Genomic DNA, 21,808 nt, shown 5'->3' on the forward strand with positions numbered 1-21,808 from the left:
AAGGTTTACTACAGGAAGTTTGCTGACCCTTGATGTAAGTGAAGGGTACCTCAGCTTGGGGCAGGCTTTCTGATTATGTTAACTTAATCAGGTTATATAACATACATTGCTAGCCTGGGATGGGTAGGTGAGGGAATACTTTGGTGATAAAATAATCACTTACTCTCAATTCAGGATCCTTGACTAAAATTCTAACAGTCCTCTCAGTAATGAACACACGTGACATGTCATGTCCATTGCTTTAGACAGAAGGTTCTGGTTCACGAAATGAGTGATTCTCTAAAAAGCCTCACCCAATTCCATCAGGGTTTTAAAAGTCTTCAGGATCTCTTCTGCTCATTATAAAAGCACAATAATGAGTAAATCTTCCTTATGAGGATGAGTGGGGTCAGGAACATCTCTGTATATTTTAGCTGGTAACCAAACAGCACTGATTCTACAGTGATGGAGCCCCACCCAACTCCATCACCTTTCAATACAGCTGTGCTACCATGACCACCATGCAAGATGACCAACTATAATTCTACTGAGTCTGGAAAGGTGGACACACGCAAGGAAGGATCAGAAAACAGGAGCTCAGATGTCTGGCATCATTTCTCAGGTGGACATTTTAAAGGAGAATCAGAGAAAACAACAACTATGGCAAGGATTTCTGTGGGCACACAAATATGGAGCAGGAACTTAATGCAAAATCTGGGAAGTACTCTGTGAGGTGGAATCAGGTACAATAATGATCATGAAAAACAAGCTCACCAAAATATTTAAGAGGCAGATATAACCCTACTTCATGAATAAAACCAATGAAAATAATATATAAGCTTATAAGTTATTAGGGGTAAGTGGTTAATGCATACGTGCTCAAATGTGTCATGTCCCACTCTTTGTAACCCCACAGACTACAGCCCTGCAGGCTCCTCTGTCCATGGAATTTTCAGACAAGAATACTGGAGTGGGCTGCCATTTCCTCCAGGGGATCTTCCTGACCCAGGGATCAAACCTGCATCTCCTACATTGGCAGGTGGATTCTTTACCACTGAGAAGAATATAAAGTGGTGAATGAATGCATAAAAAAAAATAATGTAAATATCCTCATCTGGGGTGGGGAGGGTCAGAGAGAACCTGTATCAGAAAATAGTAAACAATTATGTGAGCAATAGATGAGTTTTCCTTGAAATGTTCCTTATAAAAATGTATATTTTCTTTTTAATATTCAGAAATATTTCTGTACAGTATTTCTTATACCCATTTCCTCATTAATAAAACAAGAGTTTGGGTATTCTATCTCCATACTTAGAAAAAAGAAGCGGGGAGAAAAAGAAAATAAGATCTTCAAATCTTTCTTCACAACTAGAGGCTGAGGTCTGGGGGAGAAGGGAACAAGATGGGTGCTCAGACCAGGTAGAGAGCAGGCTTCTGCTCCTTGCTCAAGACTGACCTAGATTTCTGTCATATCTGCTGAGTGCCCAGCATTTCATTAAAAAATAAAGATCAATCAATGCTCTCTCAGGACTAGTTAAGTTTTAAAAATGGATACAAAAACAATGCATAGGGACTACGACCTTGTATTGAAACTGGATGTTATAGTGTATGCTTGTGCATTGAAGCAGTTTAAGGGGTACAATCTTATAAATAAATTACAATAAGAGAAACTAACTTCACAATGTGAGTAAACTAACTAAGATGGTAATAAGTTTGTAAGATATACTGTAATATGTATAAATGAGTCCTGAAAAGATATAATGGAGAGAATCCTTCATCCATCCGCCCTTCTTTCTTTTAAATCTTACCAGAAAATAGAACGCTCACTCTAATGTGGTGGGGACAGAAGAGGAGATGAATTTTCCATGAACAGTTTCCTATGGAAAGGGTTGATTTGGACAATAATAGAAGTTGGACATCTATCTCCCAGGATCTGTGCTTCTCTGATGCACAGCTGCTCTGCAGCAGTCTGAATGGTGGTGACAGTAAACAGAATTTCTAGCAGTTTCTTCAAGAACGGTGAATTGTCCTTAAACTCATCTGAATCAGAATTCTGAAAATGTGTTATTCAAAACTGTTTTTCCTAGAAATAGGCTAAAAATAAAATAGCATGCCCGTCTTTTTTTTTTTTTTTTCTTTTTGGTCTAACCCACAAATACACTTAAAATCCTCAGGAGCAAAGTCTCTGAAAATGTATTTAAGTACTTTTTCAAAATAACCAGAAGTTTTGCTTCCACCATCAGATCACCTTTGATTTTTATTGCCTGTATTAATCCTATGGAGTAATAAAATGATAGGAAATGGTGTATTATATGTCTTCATCAATAAGTCTTAGTGATTTTTTTTTTTAAGTCTAGACATCAAGTTGCTAATGTGTAAGAAAAATCAAAGAAACAAGATGGGTAACACTACGCTTACCCTGGGGTGCAGTTATTTTAGGCTTTCGATTCTGAAGTGAAGGTCTCTAAGTCCCATGACCAATCCATAAGCCATTTCAACCTTTTAACCATTTTTCAGCATAATCTGTCCTCTTTCAGTTCTTTGTAAAAACTGATCTAAACTACGAAAATCTCTGAAAAAGGAAAATGTTAACCAAAACTAATAACAAGCCCTCCAATTTCTTTAAAGGGTCCTGAAAAGATTAAAAACAGAACATACCCAAAAAAGAGGGTCTGTTAATTTCTGTTTGAAAACACTCTTAATTCCACATGGGGGGTTCAAGTTAATACAATTTTTATATCCACAATGGCCTCTGTGTGTGTGTGTGTTTATACACGTATATATTCACAAGCATTATTTAAATAATATTCTAATTAAGTATCCTGGGAAAATGAGAACTCTCATCAGGGTTTTTTTTTCTTGGAACAGTCAACAACTGACTTATTATGAGAACTGCTGTCTCTTTCAATTTTGGTTAAAAAAAGGCTTCAGAGTCACTCAATGCATTTCCATGACATTTACCCAGCAGAAGGCATAATAAAGTCTAAAGAAAACACCAGGTATTGAATGGATTCCCAAAACCCATGAAACAAAAATAACTTTTTCAGGTACCTCCCATTTCACCATCTGAAATGCTAAAAGGTAAATGTGTCCTGAGACAAAAGACAGGTGCCTTTTCATATTAAAATGACGTGTGAGCAACACCAGAAAAGGAATGTGCAGTTTGCCAAAGCTCCCGGTGAAACAAAACGCCCATGTCCTCACATCAGCTTTTCTCTATTATTTTCTCAAGCAACCAAAAAACAAAACAAAACAAACCACCTTCTCCAACAGGAAACACAGGCATTTTCTTCAGTGCTGAAGTACACTTCTGAAATGTGTCCCTCTTTAACTTGTATAAAGTCAGGGGGCCCCAGACACTGACAAATGAGCTTCATTACACTCAAGACTCAACATACTTGCTGTGACCATCGGTTTCACTTGAGGAATGGTATTTGCATATGAGGGGAAAAAACACCAGAATCAAGATTCCTATCTTGTCTTCTGGTTTCTGTCACATTAGTTCGTAAGAGTTCACAGAATCTTAGATCTGGAAGGAAATCAGGGACTTTGAAAATGAGGAAACAGAAACCTAGAACTGAGATTACAGGCCCTTGACTTGTCCAGGGGTAGAGGAGGCAGCCTGCCTTCTTGCTGGTGTTAAAGAGGCAGAAAATAGCACGGGCTTTAAATGCATGGGCTTCCCTGGTGGCTCAGATGGTAAAGAATCTGCCTGCAATGTGGGAGACCTGGGTTAGATCCCTGGGTCAGGAAGATACCCCGGAGAAGGGAATGGTTACCCATTCCAGTATTCTTGCCGGAGAATTCCATGGACAGAGGAAACTGGCGGGCTACAGTCCACGGGGTCGCAAAGAGTTGGACATGACTGAGTGACTAACACTCAGAATGCATGGTCAAGCGGAATACATGGTCCAATAAGGCTCAGTCGCCAATCTGTGACTGGATTTCAGGCTAGAGAGTAAAGCTTTCCAGAACTCCATCCCCACCCAACCTCACCCTGTGGGTCTATAAAATGGGAATACTCTTCCAGTTGTGAAACTTAGAAATATACATGCCATGTGCCCAGCAAATGAGAGGTGCTCAGTAAAGGATACTGAATTCTACAGTTATGAAATTCAAGGTTTTTCTGTTTCTGCCAAGAAATAAAAATAACATGAAGCTAAAAATAAATGCCATTTGTTATTTTTCAGGAAGGAATTAAGATTTGCAGGTAAATGGATACCAATCCTGATACTGATTTTTCCTAATATTATAAAACTTCTTTATAGGCCAAGCAGACCAAACTATTCTATAATTAGTTTGATTCATTTGGTCTTGTCAATTCAGACAAGTGATTAGTATATTAGCATCCTCTCCAAGAACTGTCTGGACTGAATTAATTGACTTTGTTTCATTATGTGTAAACAAGTGGGCCTCTTCTTTCTTTTCCATACAATTCTATAATGAATTTCTTTGATGAATTCTATAATGAATTTCTATAATGAATACTTTGTAGCAAAGTATAATCTTTGCTACAGTAGATAGTATTTTCCATATATCCCACTTGGTCCTAAGAGCTGTATGGATCTGAACTTATTTAATGTCGACTCTTAACTTCCTCATGAAGTTGCTATAAGCAACCCCCCTTCACCCAGAGTTAGTATGTGGCAGGTGGAGGTGGGATTGGAACCCAGGATCTGACACCCAAGGTCACAGTCTTAACCATTTCCCTATAATGCTTCTCAACCTTAAATTGCTGCTTTCATAAACCAGAATATGCAGTCAGACCTGGCCAAGCAGACTGAGAGAAAATGAATCACCATTGATAGGAGAGACAATATGCTAACCCAAAGGAGCCTAGCCCCCTGCACCTAGAAATAAAATACAAGGGAAGTGAAAAATATCCTGTAATAAACATGTACTTCAGTGAAAGCAGCAGTTCAGGGTCTAAGGGTAATTCTTTATTTGGCTGTTCTGAGTTTATATTTCCAGGTGCTATGTCTGTCCAACCCTTTGTGATCCTTTGGACCACAGCCAGTCAAGCTTCTCTATCCATGGGATTCTCCATGCAAGAATAGTGAGTGAGTATGCCAGGACCTCCTCCAGGGGATCTTCCCAACCCAGGGATTGAACCCATGTCTCTTAAGTCTCCTGCACTGGCAGGCGGGTTCATTACCACTAGCGTCACCTGGGAAGCCCATATTTCCAGGTAGTAAGAGTACTGATCTTCCTGTTCCTGGTAGTCTTTTACTCAGCTTCTTCTCAGACACCTTCCTTTACCTGTCACATAAATGTTCATTGAGATTCAGGCTTTGACTCCTCACCTGCAGAGGCTCTCCTTGGTACCCATGGCTGCTCCCACAACTTCTAAGGCAAAGATTCCCAAGTGTTACATCTCAGTCTCTCTCCCATGCACCATGGCAGGGGAGACAACATTTTCACTTGGCAGCCAGAAAGCCAACTTCCAAGTGACCAAGGTGTTATTCAGCATCTACCACTTAGACAAGGCCTGTTCCTCCTTCTGTTTTAGTATCTGGAAACAAGACAACCCTACCTCCTCAGGTATCAGGTCATCCATCTCTCCAGCTGGAGAGATTTCCTGGACTCTTTCCTATCTGTTATTCTCTACCTGCCCCAACCCGATTATCATTATATCTGCCAGTTCTGCCTTCAAAACGCCCTCTCCAGTTTATCTCCACGAAGATGGGCTGCCTCTTTTTAGAGTCTCCCCACCTTTCAGTGGGCTTCCCAGATGGCTCAGTAGTAAAGAATCTGCCTGCCAATGCAGTAGCCTCAGCGGCCATGGGTTCAATCCCTGGATCAGGAAGATCCTCTGGAGGAGGGCATGGCAACTCACTCCAGTATTCTTGCCTGGAGAATCCCACGGACAGAGGAGCCTGGTGGTCCAAGGGGTTGCAAAGAGTTAGACATGACTGAGCATGCATGCACAACTTTTCATAAGTACCAACTTCTACTGGCTGTTTCCCTGTCTTGTGTCTTGCTCCCTCCAGTTTATTGTCTGTATTGTAAGGAAAACTTTCTGGAACAGTGTGATCACTCCACTCCTTGGCACCCTGGGCACGCCTGTAATTAAACCCTCCTCATACCCCATCCCATAGTAACAACAGCTTTCCCGCCTGTCCATCACGCTCAGTAGTGCAGTATTGAGGGGTGCCTTTTCTATACTATTCTCCTCTCTGCAAACAGATGCTTGTTGATCGAACGAATGAAACAGCTTGAATTCAAATGCCTCCTGTTCTCTTCAAGTTTAACATACAAGAGTCAATAGAAGAGCAATCCACTTTGTGAAACAAAGAGCTTACTGATTGCACTCTACCCCTTCTACAACCCTTTCCCATTCCAATTAAGTAGAAAATATATTTTGTTTGTTTTTTAAATATTTACTTATTTATGTGGCTGTGACAGATTTGATTTGTAGCGCACAGGCTCTGTAGTTTGTAGCAAGCGGGCTTAATTGCCCCTCAGCCTGTGAGATCTTAGTTCCCTGACCAGGGACTGAATCTGTGTCCACTGTGTTGCAAGGTGGATTCCTAATCACTGGACCACCAGGGAAGTCCCTAGATTATATATTTTTGAAAGGGAAAATAACAGGAGACTTTATTTGCAGTATGTGTTATTTAAAGGTCGAGTCTACAAATAAATATCTCATTTTAAAAATTTTTAAAATTTAGTAACATGATATGTGATGTTAAAATTAGTAACATGATCTGTGATTGAATCTATTTTTTTTAAATGAGCATCAATTATTTTAATCTTTAAGCAATGTATATACTTTATAATTCTTTTTATTCTTAGTGATGAAGGGCTTTTATTGAATTTATCTTAAGCCTTATACATAAATAATATTTTAATAAACTCTTTAATGGTAACTATATTTTCTACAAAAATACAGTTCCTTAATAGTTCCACTAAAGCCACACATTTTCTATTAGTAGTAATTAATTTTATCATTCAGGAAAATTAAGCCAGGAGGCATAATCTAGTTATTCAGCAAGACATGAGAAAGAACAAGGACTGGGGATATTATTACCCCACTCCTTACAACACAGTTTTGATAGCTGAATGGACAAAATAAACCCAAAAGCAGAGGAAGGAAAATGAAGAGCATAAGGATAAGATCCCACAGTATTTTTAACTTTTCATTGTCACTGATGATCTGTGTGCTAACAAAAACAAAAAACAAACTCACTTAGCAGGCAGTTTATTCAACTGAGGTAATAATTGATAGACTGTCTTAGAAGTCTTTACTTTTCTAAATATATGAAAAAGATGACTTTAGTTTTTAAATAAGGTAACACTTTAAAATCAAAATTGAATCAAATGTGAACAGCATTCATACTTATATTCAGACAACTGTAAATCTTAGGTTCGCTGTGTTTCTAGGTAGTAACTTTCTAGAACAGATAAATAACTCCTTTATAAATGAAACTAAGTAAATACTTTCAAAACATTTTGTTACTGATCTGACTTTTCAGCTTCCTTTTTAGAGCTGGCCCTTTCCTGCAGGTTCTCATGGGTAGGTGCTGGTTGTCGCAGCCTTGCAGTTGGGACCAAAGCCCCCTTCAGCGTTGCTACGGCAACCCGCATAGGCTCGCTCAGGGCTTTCCCATCACGTGTTCCCGCATAGGCTCGCTCAGGGCTTCCCCATCACGTGTTCCCTGACACCACTCTAATTTCAGAAAGTGAAGAGGAACTGAAGAGCCTCTTGATGAGGGTGGAAGAGGAGAGTGAAAAAGCTGGCTTAAAACTCAACATTAAAAAACTAAAATCATGGCAAGGTGGCTCAGTGGTAAAGAATCTGCTTGCAATGCAGGAGACGTGGTTTCGATCCCTGGGTCGGGAAGATACCCCGGGAAGAGAAAATGGCAACCCACTCCAGTATTCTTGCCTGGCAAATCCTATGGACCGAGGAGCCTGGCGGGCTACAGTCCATGGGGTTGCAGGAGTTGGACACCACTGAATGACTAAACATCAGGATCATGGTATCTGATCCCATCACCTCATGGCAAACAGATGCGGAAAAAGTGGAAGCAGGAACAGATTCTATTTTCAATGTGTTTATAAGTAGTAACTCTCTAGAACAGATTAAAATAACTTCTTCATAAGTGAAAACAAGCAAATATTTTTATAATATTTATGTTACTGATCCAGATCTCTGCAGATATGGCTCCATTACAAGATTTCAAACCCCTTGCTATCTTCATCTTTAAGGTGCACACATTACTATTCAGAGAGCTATGTGCAGAGCAATCACTCAAGAGTTGCTCTTTTCATTTAATTATTAATGCTGCTGGTCCTTGTCTTCTCACGGGCTTTCTAACAACTTCAGAAACTTTAGTTGATGCTAAAGAAAGACTGGAAATTCCCTGGTAGTCTAGTGGTTAGAATTCCATGCTTCCACTGCAGGGGGCTTGGGTTTCAATCCTTGGTCAGGGAACTAAGATCCTGCAAGCTGTGAAGCTTGGCAAAAAAACAAGACCAGTTCACATTAATGATGAAAAACTTTAAAAATAGACCATTTCAGGACTTCCCTAGTGGTACAGTAGTTAAGAATCCATGTGCCAATGCAAAGGACATAGGTTCGATCCCTGGTACAGGAGGATTCTGCATGCTGTGGGGCAACTAAGCCCGTGCCCCACAACTACGGAGCCGGGGTGCTCTAGAGCCCATGCTCCGCAACAAGAGAAGCTACCATGATGAGAAGCCTGAGGACTGCAACTAGAGAAAGCCCATGTTAGCAACGAAGACCCAGTGCAACCATAAATAAATAAATAGAAATCTTAAAAACTGGCCATTTAACATCCCCTTAATTGGAGAAGGCAATGGCACCCCACTCCAGTACTCTTGCCTGGAAAATCCCATGGGCGGAGGAGCCTGGTGGGCTGCAGTCCATCGGGTCGCTAAGAGTTGGACATGACTGAGCGACTTCACTTTCACTTTTCACCTTCATGCATTGGAGAAGGAAATGGCAACCCACTCCAGTGTTCTTGCCTGGAGAATCCCAGGGACTGGGGAGCCTGGTAGGCTACCCTCTATGGAGTCGCACAGAGTTGGACACGACTGACGCGACTTAGTAGCAGCAGCAGCAGCAGCTATCTTAATACTTCCAAGTACCTTAATGACCAACTCTAAACAGGTAGGGGCCACTGGCTAGACCTGCATGGAGTGTGGCCCCGCTGGGAGAGACTGGTAGGTTATTAGCAAACCTGTCGCAGATAGGTATAATGAAAACACAACAAACTAGAAAAAACTGGTTCTAGAAAACTAGAATAACAGGTTCTAGAGAAACCAAAGTCTGCCTTTCAGCTCGCCTCGTCTACTCCATGACAGCAAAGAGCACCCTAACCCAGGATTCCCCAACCTCTAGGATCTTGTGCCTGATGATCTGAAGTGAAGCTGATGTAATATCAACAGAAATAAAGTGCATAATAAATGTAATGGGCTTGAATCATCCTGAAACCAACCCCTTCTCCCCACCTTCCCCAGTCCGTGGAAAAACTGTCTTCCACAAAACTGGTCCCCAGTGCCCCAAAGGTTGGGACTGCTGCTCTGACCTTTCCAAGGGCTTACAGATGCGATTAAATTATGGAAAGCACTAGCAGAGCTCTGAGCCTGACCTGGCAGGTCCTTAGGAGACATTGGCTCTCTCTCACCACTGGTCTCCGTGTCTGCTTTCAGCATTCCTTCCTGCTAACCATGCACCCCAGATGTCCTCAAAGTCTCCCTGAACCCTGCCCTCATGTCCAAGCAGATGCCACGCCCTGCTCTCGACTGCTCCATTTTTTCCCACATGGCCCCTCTCCACCCTCTGCGCTGCTGTGACAGGGACACGTCCAAGTGCTCCAGGATTAGAGACGATGGAATTCTACATGCCGAGCGAAGGAGGGTGGTCAGAGAGTTTAACAGACAAGGAGACACTGAGGCAGTTTCCAAAAATAAACAGAGGTTTACCAACTTGAGAAGAAAAAAATGGAGGTACCCAGGCAGGCCATTTCAGGAAGAGGGCAAGAATGTGCAGTGAGCTCCGTACAGACGAGCATGTTCGGAGACTGCTTCGTTTGCTAGTTTTACCCCAATTTTTTCTGCATTATATACATTTTAAATTAGTAGAGTCTGTAGCAAACAGTTGACTGTGATAAGAATACACTAAATTATCCAAACAATTTTTGCCTTGAACCTATTGCTCACATTAATAACATATATCCGTATCAGTATAAGACATACGTAATTTCAATTCAACAAATAATGACTGGGTCCCTATAATGTGTTAGTCCCTGCATTTACTGGGGCTTCCCTGGTGGCTCAGATGGTAAAGGAGCTGCCTGCAACATGAAAGACTTGGGTTCGGTCCCTGGGTTGCAAAGAGCCCCTGGAGAAGGGAACGGCTACCTACTCCAGTATTCTGGCCTGGAGAATTCCATGGATGGAAGAGCCTGGCAGGCTACAGTCCATGGGGTCACAAAGAGTCAGACATGACTTAGCGATTTTCACTTTCACTGCATTGACTGGGCACGCACTGGCACTAGTGGTAAAGAACCCACCTGCCAATGCAGGAAATGTTTAACAGACGCAGGTTCAATTCCTGGGTCAGGAAGATCCCCTGGAGGAGGGCATAGCAACCCACTCCAGTATTCTTGCCTGGGAAAGACTATGGACAGAGAAGCCTGATAGGCTACAGTCCATGGGGTCACAAAGAGTCAAACACGACTGAAGTGACTTACCATGCACACACAGGGTAATTATGCCACAACTTGCTATATTTATGTTCACAGTTAAAAAAATAGAAAACCTGAGATTCACTGAGTTAAGTAGCTTGTCTAAGCTCACCAACCAGTTAGGGGCCAGAGATAAACTTCTGTTTACTGACTTCAAATTTAGTGCTATTTCTATGATAGTTTCCTATTTCTTTGCAGTTACCAATATGGGGCATACTTGCGAGCTCTTTGGCTAAGATGTGCAAACAACTTATTCGGAGAGGATTTTTTTCTTGAAAAATGTCAGTCTGTCCTTAAGTGATTCATTATCTTGGCATCATTAAGCCTTATGCTTTATCTAACAATGAATCTAGACAGAGGGTCTGAAGTGGAGCTTTACATGGAATGAGTTATTTAAATAATGAAGATGGATGTGAGCATATAAACAGCACCCCACCGCCTGAAGGTAAGACCTAGCAACCCCAAGACCAGTGAACAAAGGCCATCAACATACATTGCTGGCACACGGCTCATGATTTTCTGTGTAGGATTTTATCAAGTCATTTCAAAATCTCATCCAGTAAAATGAGATGCCAAATTGGAAGCAAGAAACAGAGGAATAGCAATGAGAAGGGGCGAGGCAGGTAAAAAGTGAAAAAGCACGGAATCTACGAGCATTTCAGATCACAGTGTATGCATGTGTGTGCAGCCATTTTTGTTGCTGTTGTTCAGTCGCTAAGTCATATCCGATTCTTTGCGACCCCACTGACTGCAACACACCAGGCTTCCCTGTCCTTCATTATCTATACGCACTATCTATCTGCAGTATACTACATGCACAGGCATTGTGCTGTGCTAAGTCGCTTCAGTGTCCCACTCTTTGGGACCCTATGGACTGTAGCCCACCAGGCTCCTCTGTCCATGGGGATTCTCCAGGCAAGCATCCTGGAGTGGGTTGCCATGCCCTCCTCCAGGGGATCTTCCCGACCCAGGGACTGAACCTGTGTCTCTTATGTCTCCTGGATTAGCAGGTGGGTTCTTTACTACTAGCGCCATCTGGGGAGCCAATGCACCGGTCATTGAAAAAAAGTGAAAGTGAAAGTAAGTGCAAGTCCCTCAGTCGTGTCTGACTCTTTGCAACCCCATGACATGAAATTACAGCACATGATATTAATTACAAAGGCTTTATTCCTCAAGGGAAGAGCTAAATAATACAACATTTCCTTCATTTGTAAAGATAAGGAAGGACATAATGAAATAAATAATGAGGGACTTTTAAGTAAAAATTGGTTAGTATTTTTAAAGTATTCATATGAGTTACCTTCCTTGATGTGTAAAATTTAGATACAAATTACTTTTGCTACTGTCAGATAGATAAGAAATGTGACTGCCTTGTGTTCACTACATTTTAACATTTAGGTGTAGAGTGTTCATATGAATTCAAATAACTATGAGGCAAGACTGGCTAAACAAGCCTCAAAAATTTATTAGAGAACAGGATACAAGTTGAAAATTTCAAATTATGAGTCATTTGAAACTAAATATTCTTACATGTTGAAATGATTAATACTTATTTAAAAAAAACCCTAGTTTTAAATCTTTATCTTGCCATTTCCTTGTTCATCATTAAATAATAGTATTTAGCAGAAAAGGGACAATCATATCGTTTCAAATGTACCACTAGAGGGTTCCAGCTGATTTCTGAACCCTCTTAAGCTAGACCCAACATCTGGTTGCTGTGCGCCATCTAGTGGCTGTAAGAATCAGTGGTGCCTGAGTGTTACTTCCTTGTACTGCATTTTATTTACAGAAAACACGATGGCACACATTTTTGGAAAATAAAGAGAATTATAAATGGTAATATAAAATTTGTAAAACCATTATCTTCTAAAATTCATATTTAGATCATTTGATAAGCAGTAAAATTCTTAAAATCAGAGAAATTCATTGTACATAATAGTTACGTATCATACAGATTTAAACGACCTTTAATTTCAACACAGTGCGATTCATTTAAATACACTGTACACGGCTTCATGCAGAGGAGACATACAATTCAGACTAGTGAATAGGAATAATTATTATACTTGCTGACGGTAGGGTAAACGTGATGGTCAAAATATATTTTTTCCTTCTATGGACTATGCCTTAAACAATTTGCCACAGGGAAATGTTAGTAGGCATTTAAAATATTTGGCCAAACTTCTATGTTATTATCTAAAATGCATATTCATTAGACTAAGTTATTTTTCAGTTTAAGAAGGTACTCCAGCATTTCTTGCTTTATTCTAAATTCTTTATGAGTAGGTAGAAAATGAACCTCTTTCACACTCCTATAGATATGTTTAATTTACTTTATATCTATGTCCTAAACAGATGACTGATCATTTATTAAGAAAGCACAAAAGGTCAAGTTACAGGCAGAATTAACGTGACTTTCTCAAAGGTAGTGCCTTGTTGCTCCTTGCTCACCTCCCATTGCGTGTGTAGTTCTCATAAGTCATCTGTTATAATCCCATACTTCACATTCATTATTACTGGTCACACACAAATACCTTACTCAGTATGCCTGAAGCAAAGGTAAGGCTAAGAAGATATTTACTAAAAGCAAAGCAAGCCAACCTGAATCCCTACAGAACGAGTGTTCATTTCACTTTGAGCACAAAGTTATGAAATCTTGCATGTAATGATAAATCAGAAACCAGTATGGGCTCACTTTGAACTGGTGGCAGCAAAGCAACCAAGGTTCATTCTTTCTTTTTAAAAGTAATGTTATTTGGTGGTTTAGGAGCTTCTGCCTTGCCCAGAATAAGTATTTCTTGGCTAAGTGGATGGATGAATGTGTCATATCTAGGTTTGGAGCAGAAATTTCACAAGGACTTTAGGGTGGAGCTTTGAGATCAAGAAACATGGATCGGAGGTAGGACAAGTCGGTGGATTCTTAGCTGTAAGTTTATGAATTGAGACCCACTTGGATGGAAGTCTCCACGACCACATCTGAGTCCTTTTTCCTGAACCTGTTCCATTCAGTACTTGAAAAAAATGGAGAAGCTGAAGAAGAAACCTAAAATACTAAAAGCAAGGTGGGCAGGAAGGGGTTCTAAAGTCTTTTCGATTTATTAGAATAATGAGCTCACATCAATCAAATGGATGTAGTATATACAGTATAAGTATTTCTAAGGTTTGAAAGGGCATGTGCAGCTCCCACAGCAGTAACTGTCCTGTATCTCCCACAAGAGATTATCCAGCCTGGGGCAAACACCTCAGTGAGGGAAAACCCACCCCTCTCAAGGCAGCCATCATTTGACAGGTTCAACGACAAATACAACACCGCATGCTTTGGTTTAAAAGAAATGTTACTGTTACAAGGGAGGGAAAGATCTAGATTTCAGCAGTTTTTGACATAGATGACCTAACAGAGAAAGACAACTGCTAAAAGACTTAACTCTGTCTTCGCATCTATTAAGAGATGTCCATTAACAAGAGCTCTTACGTCAACTAGGGGGTGAAAACTTTAGAAGATACAGTGATATGTCAGAGTATACTTAGAAAAAAGTGGCTGAAGAGAATTGAGGGTGTCTGATTTGGAGAAATGAAGATGCCAGTGGTTCATGGCAGTGTTGAGAGGAGCACCAGCACCCGGAAGTGAAAATTACAGTGTGACCGCCGGAGCTATAAAGTAGCCAAACAAAGCCATAGCAGACAATTCAGGGCTGTCAGAGACAAGGACTCTGCCCTCAGAAACATCATCCAACTTGTCTTGCAGAAGCAAAAGCTCTCTGTTATTCGATGAATTTAAGGAGAGGTAGGAAATAATACTCGACCGGGAGCCACTCTCGTTACCAAGGAGACAATGAGACCAGGTGTTGTGCGGATCAAATGAAAGAAAAGATCTGTTAAGTGTGCAGAAAACTGCATAGTAGGGACTCATTCTCCGTGAGAGATGACACCCAAGGGATTCCTCTAATGTGGAAATGAACTAAACTCCATGACATCGAAGGTCCATTTGGACCCTAGGAGTCAATGGTTTCATCTTATTAATAAGCCAGGCTGATTAATTCTGCTTCAGCATTAGAGGTTTATATTGCTTTGAATTACAATGCATACATCACATTTCCCCCACTTTCACAATATATATTAAAACCTTCAAGATTCAATCTTACAATGCTATAACATTAAAATCCTTTCACAGCATCTCATTAAACCCTTTCTTCTCTTTCACTGTTCACCACTTGGATAATTGAAATAGAGGATGTCTGGTGAAAATGGGGCTAATAGTTATTTCAGAAAGTTCAAGGAAAATAGGAATAACTCAAAATATATGAGGATTCACTGATGAAAGGTCATCTTTTTTTTTTTTTCCTCTTATAACTGAAATGTTCCCATAAAAAGTCAGTAATACAACCTGATCATACTTACTCCTATGATTTGTGTTCATTATCTACTGATAGGATGAAATATGCTTATTCAACTTTTATGTCTATACTCATTCTTGGCCTTCATAAGAAAACTGAATACACACTACCATATATAAAATAGATAACCAATAAGGACCTACTGTGTAGCAAGGGAATTCTACTCAATATTTTATAATAACCTATAAGGGAAAAGAATCTGGAAAAAATAGATGTGTGTGTATATATAAGTGGATCACTTTGGTGTACATCTGAAACTAACACAACATCGTAAATCAACTCTACTCCAATAAAAAACTAACTTAAATATTAAATGGCTTAATTTTTCAGATCCAAAAACAAGAAAGAAAATTGATTAAAAAATAGTGCCTGATAACTTCCCTGGTGGTTCAGGGGTTGAGACTGTGCTTTCACTGCAAGGGCCACGGGTTTGATACCTGGTCAGGGAACTAAGTATCTCACATACCGTGTAGTGTGGCCCACAAAACAAAACAACAACAAAATGAGTGTCTAAGAAATAGATGGAAACTTCTCCCGGGAGAGCTCAGGATCAGTAAAGAGGGAAGGATCTGGAATTAAGAAGAATAGGAAGAAGGGCTGGGAACAGGGAAGAAAGATGGGAAGAGGCAGTTTGCACACTGTGCTGAATTACCTTAGAAATAGCAAAAGCATTAACATGGTAGATGAGCAAGACTAAACTGCAGACTCTATAAAGCTTTTCTGAATTCAAGCAGCATCTTGTGCTATAACATCATCACACTCGCAAAGACGCCCCACCTCAATGATCAAAATCGTGAAAGTCTCTGTAAAGAAAGCTTCAAACAATCTGCTATACTAACATGACTCAATATACGGCAAAGAATGCCAATTTAAATAAATTTGCTACCTCAGCTGGGAAACAGTTCACACAGTGTGGTTACCTTAATGTATCTGAGATGGGAGCACTATTTACATGGCCCCATGGGGTCTGTTACACATGAAGCTCCCAGACGTGGGTGCTGGAGGCAGATTCCTGTCCAGGATAGTTACTGGACTGGGCTGTCTTGATCTCTGGTATGTTGCTACCAGGAATGCCTATGAATGAATCTCCCTCTTCTCTGAGGTTCACATGTTCCAGTCACCAGTCACTTTTCCTTGAAAAGGTTCCGTAATTCGGGAGGAATTTGGTCTTTGGTCTCTTCCCAGAGCCTCCTATCAGTGGTACCCAACGGGATCCAGAAAGCAAGGCAGGCAGGGGATGCCAAGTGAGAGACATACATGGTAGAGGATGGATGGGGTGAATAGAGAGCTAAGTGAAGAACCACCGGCTTCTTTCTTGGGAGGGTGAATCGGTGGGAGGGTAGATGTGTTGGGTGAATGGATGGTGACAAAGCCGGTGAGTCACTTGTGATCTCAATTTCCTTCTTTGCAAACTATGAATATAAAAAAATCCTCTCCATATACAAAAAAATACCAGTGAGAATCAAATGGAATCATGGGGAAATACAGTTTTCAACTCCTGGCAGTGTTATGCATATGTCAATCTTATTTCATGTTGTTGTTGCTGTTTATCAGTTTGGTTATTTGGGGGATGAGATCAAGGGGAGAAAAACATGATCTAAGTGGTGGTGAAAATGCTAACTTTAAGAGAAGAAAATGATTTTATTCAGCTTGTTTTGTATGTTACGAGGACATTTTAAAACCTAGACAAGCATTAAGTGGCAACTCTGACTATGAAAAAGTCTAGACCACTGGGTTCACACTAATATAAGTCCTTAAGACACAGAAAAAATACTTCTTTGTTTCTAAATTTCACTAAGACTTAAGCCTTTTTCGACTAAGAGAGGGAATGCACTCTGCTCAGACATGATGGGTGAGCACAGAACACTCAAGCACACCCAGGGGTCAGAAGTCAAGCAGCCGGCCCTGTCTGAACTCAGTGACCCTCAGGTGAGAAGCCCTGCAGAGCTGTTACCTGTATGTGTCCTTCGATGAGCCTTCAGGTGAGAACTTTTTGTATACACTTTGTTGCAGCCCTCGAAATCACATCTGTGGATACGCCGTTTTCTCGAGTCTGGGGATTCAGACCTTCTCTGGCGTCTTGTGCTCTCAATACTAAATGGTGAGATTGAACTGGAAAAAGAGAAAGCAGATTTAAATGGTGAGCAAACACAGCACCCTGTTTGGTTCCCGTGCCATGAGACCTGAGGCTCACAGTCTGCAGCTTCATACAGACTCAAGGCCCCAGGTCCACGTTACGGCTGTCACTTTCTGGGACACGTTTCATTGCTTAATCTCGAAGGCGGGCAGCTTGACCTATTTTTGATGAAACACTCCTCGGGAGAGGAAAACATGCTTAAAATAACAACAGAATGAAAAAAGCAAAAAAGTAAATGAAAGCAGTGGTGAATGAGTAGACCTCCATCATCAAAAGAAATTATCCGGTGGTGGTAAAATTATCGCCTAAAGTTCTGAACTTGTGAAGACACTTAACAGAGAATATTTTAGGAAGACCTGCTACTGACAAATGACAAAATGAATGCATTTAATAAGTAACATGAGGGTCTGAATTGCATGTGACAACACATAAAATCATGTAAAACCACAATGTACATTTCAAAACAAGTGAGGTTGGGCCAAAAGAAATGACATCAGTACATCAATAACATGACTCATGACAAGCTATTTTGGTTCTGCAAAATGCACCTGACATTTAACTCTTCCCGTTGGTAGTTTTTCACGGTGAAGAATCAAGTGCATTGTATTTAAAGATTAGCTGTACCACATTATGAAAAAAAGTTTTAACTATGAAATTTGGCCCTGACTTGTACATTGTTTAATCTTAATGCCACAGTAGAAAAACAGGATTAGTTTGTAATGTCAGGTAACAGATTAACATGTACTTCTTCCAACATTAATCTCTTTTGATTGAGATAGAAATGAAGAATATGACTCATTTTTTTAAGTTATTCATGAAGTTCTTTAAAGTTACAGTGAAATACAATAAAAAAGCAATCACTCATACTCCTACTATAAAAGATTTACCACTATTAATACTTTGACATTATTTTCTTTCAGCTTTTCCAGGTTTCAGAGTTTTTTAAAATTACTTTTTATGAATAAATCAGTCCTCAAAAAAACTGAACACTACAGATAAAGATAACTTTCCCCCTCTTTCTTCCATCATTGTCCTGATCCCTTGTCCTCCCAGGCAAAATCTCTATCATCAGTTTTCTACAAATCCTTTCAATTCTTTTAAATTATGCTTACTGGTATCTGCATTCATGGAAACTCATTATACTGTGTTTTTAAAGAGACATATAGATAAAAGGCTGTTCACATCATTCTGCAAATTGTTCCACACTTGACTTTTGCTCACTCGACACTGAGGATCTGAGCTCTGTATATACTGATACAAACACAGTGGTTTGTTCATTTGAAGTGCTATATGCCATAGTGCATGGATCCTAAGATGAATCTTTTCATATTTCAATGTCTCTAACTCAGGATGCCTCTGACATTTGATGGCTGGTCATGGTTTAATTGATTTATTTTATCTTTCTCAGCGGTGTATTTTATAATAGATGGTGTTTTAATCTACCTAGATCAGGAGTTGGTAAACTGTTTCTATAAAAGGCTGGATAGTGAGTATTTTGCCCTAGAGTCATACAGTCTATGTTGTGACAAATCAACCCTGCAACTGTAGCATGAAAGCAGCTATAGGTAAATATGAGTATAAATAAAACAAATGAGTGTGCCTATGTTCTAATAAAACTTTATTTACAAAACAAATAGTGGGCAGTATTTGATCCATGGGCTATAACTGGTTAATACTTGACTCAGATGAAATATGGGAGTAGTCCAATGAACATTCATTCCAGAGTTTAAAAATCCATTTCCTAAGTGATGGACATGTAGATTTATTTCTAATATTTTACTGCAACATTGCTCCAGTAAACTTTAAAATGTCTCCTTCCATTTGGTGGTGGTGGCTTAGTTGCTAAGTCATGTCCAATTCTTGCAACATTTTGGACTGTAGCCCGCCAGGCTCCTCTGTCCATGGGATTTCCCTGGCAAGAACAGTGGAGTGGGTTGCCCTTCCCTTTGCCAGGGGATCTTCCTGACCCAGGGATTGAACTCGGGTCTCCTGCATTGCAGGCGGACTCTTTACCGACTGAGCCACCCAAGTTCTCAAAGCATCTTTTCACTTGTACAAGTAACAGATTCAGTAGCCAATGCTTTATATTATTAGCTAAGATCAAATATAAATGACATTTATCTGCCTGTATCTTAAACAGTTTTGTGCAAGATTTCTATAAAGTTGAAGGAAAGAATATATGGGATGGCTAAGCCACTTTTTCAGCCTTCTTATCACTCAATGAGGCTTTGTGGTTTTCCACATCATTGACTCAGTTGTAGGGATTGGAGCTTGGTTGTGAAAAGAGTCAAAACAGTGTGACTGGTCTTTCCCATGAGAGAAGGGCTTTAGTCACTCCCAACAAGGTATGTTCTGGCATAGGGTGTGATTCTTGTGAACAAATTGACTCTATATGTGATAATAAGGCAACAGTAATTCACTTCTTGACTATTTAGTCATAAAAACAAATATGGATCTTGTCACTGGGGGCCTCACAAATAGAAACTTTCGTGTTGTGGTATGTTTTACACCTTTCAAATCGAGAATATGACATGGTATTTATGTCCCTCAAGTTATAACATAAAGCCTATAGTAAGAACATTTTGTTTTGTACAATGCTTTCTATGCATTTTATGTTGTTTATGCTTTCTATGCATTGTGTGTTGTGGTATGTTTTACACCTTTCAAATCGAGAATATGACGTGGTATTTATGTCCCTCAAGTTATAACATAAAGCCTATAGTAAGAACATTTTGTTTTGTACAATGCGTTCTATGCATCTATGCATCTATACAGAAGTCTAAACGTAACTAAGCATAATCACACACACATATTGCTTGGCCTGTTGATTTTAGCTATTTATTCTGCTATGTGTTCATATATGCAGAGAAAAGTAAAAAAATAAACCTAAAATCAATACCCAGTAACTACTAAGCAAGTCTATAAGGGACCAAGGAGGTAATGCTGCTATACAGTCAGCCACTGGACTATATGGTGGGCAGGGAAGAAAAGCAGGGCTACAGAATGGCAGGGAACCACTTCACTCAGATTTCTGAATGTACATCAAAATTGAAGACATGTTCGGTGGATGGCCTTAATGTGCTACAAACTTCATACCGCAGTTTTCCTCATTTTAAAGTGAAATGTTTTAGGACATTATAAAGAACAACTATCTAAAGATATCTGCATGATGATGATAAAAGTAAGAGGTATGTGCATTGAATAAATGGACCCAACCAAGCTAACCTTAAAATGGTATTCAATGGGTAAGACTTCCCCTGGTTCCCCTTTTTAAATGGCAGAGATACCCTCAGATGTCACAGAACCTTATGCTAGTCTGTACCTTTCAAACAAGAACTACTTATTTGATATCTTTGTGGAAAGGCAGGTAAATGGGGCTGAAGTAAAAAATAATCAGAAATGCAAACGAGCTTCAAGAACACAGGAAGAGGAGAGGAAAACCCAAGTCCACGGAGGACTGCTGCTGTACACGGCCCACAGCATGACCCTGGGGTTGGGGGACATGGTAGCTGGGAGGTAACTAGACTGGGTGTTTGGCCACGCCAAGTCCACGGCAGGAAATCTGATAGTTAAGATGCTGGTACCAAGAACTTTTGGATCTCTGGAGCCAAGAACATTGTGGGCATTCAAGAAATGTTTGCTAAATAGAATGACTGAATAGTTGGATGGATGAATGGATTAATGTATTAAGTCAGGTATTCTTAATTCAATATAATCAACTAATTAATTAGCCTTTAAATGGTTAATTAATCCTCACCAGGATCCTTTGACTTCAAGTCTTCTGATAGTGCTTACTCAATTCCTTACTCTTTCATTTCCCTGTTTCAAATTTTATTTTTTCATAATACATATATTTTATTGAGGTACAGTTGATTTAAATGTTTCAGGTGCATGGCAAGGTGATTCAATTATACATATATTGTTTTTCAGATTATTTTCCATTATAGGTTATTACAAAATATTGACTATAGTTCCCTGTGCTACACAGTAAAACTTTGTTGCTTGTTGCATATCTATTTTTTTTTGTTTCATATTTTAAATGCTGTAATATACAAAGTGGTGACTGAATACCAGGGATTCTGCGTAACCATTAAAATCATGTTCCCATGAGTGTCTTGGTTTTTTGCTCTAACTTGAAGAGAATGCCATTCTAAAGCATGGTTTACAATTAAAATTTTCAGTGAAATTAATATATTCTGCCCTTTCTATGCTTTCTGAGCCACGTGCCCTTTGTTTCCACAGCTTCTAAGGTATCCCCACATGCATGCACACTGACCTGTGTGCTTCAAAAGTTGGCCTCGTTCTGAAGAATGGAAATGTGCAAAAAACTACTGCCTATGCCAGCAGAGGATTCTTCCAATAATCCTTAATAATAAGCTTGGAATGATGAAAATGGTCAGGACCATTCAGCAACTGAACACAGTCGCTAGTGTGTTCCCAGACATTGCACTAAACACATCCACACAGTTCATAAATAATAACTAAAGGCCCACTCCCTTCCCCAGAAGGTTAGACCATTTAGAGAAGTGAATGAACGCCCGAGGGGGCCTCACAGGCACTGCGTCGTAATAATTAGATGGAGA

At 39.9% G+C, this 21,808-nt stretch overlaps 1 protein-coding gene across 10 annotated transcripts in view; it reads right to left on the minus strand.

Annotated features, from left to right (window-relative positions):
- KLF12 (KLF transcription factor 12) overlaps positions 1 to 21,808 on the minus strand; it is a 534,567-nt gene that overhangs the window by 13,531 nt on the left and 499,228 nt on the right. For all 10 annotated transcript variants that reach the window (XM_055542650.1, XM_055542645.1, XM_055542653.1 and 7 more), the window contains one exon: positions 17,043 to 17,200. In XM_055542650.1, coding sequence (XP_055398625.1) covers positions 17,043 to 17,200 — 158 coding nt within the window. The remainder of the gene's footprint in view (positions 1 to 17,042; positions 17,201 to 21,808) is intronic.

The sequence above is a fragment of the Bubalus kerabau genome, chromosome 12, assembly GCF_029407905.1.
Source record: "Bubalus kerabau isolate K-KA32 ecotype Philippines breed swamp buffalo chromosome 12, PCC_UOA_SB_1v2, whole genome shotgun sequence".
Taxonomy (NCBI): Eukaryota; Metazoa; Chordata; class Mammalia; order Artiodactyla; family Bovidae; genus Bubalus; species Bubalus kerabau.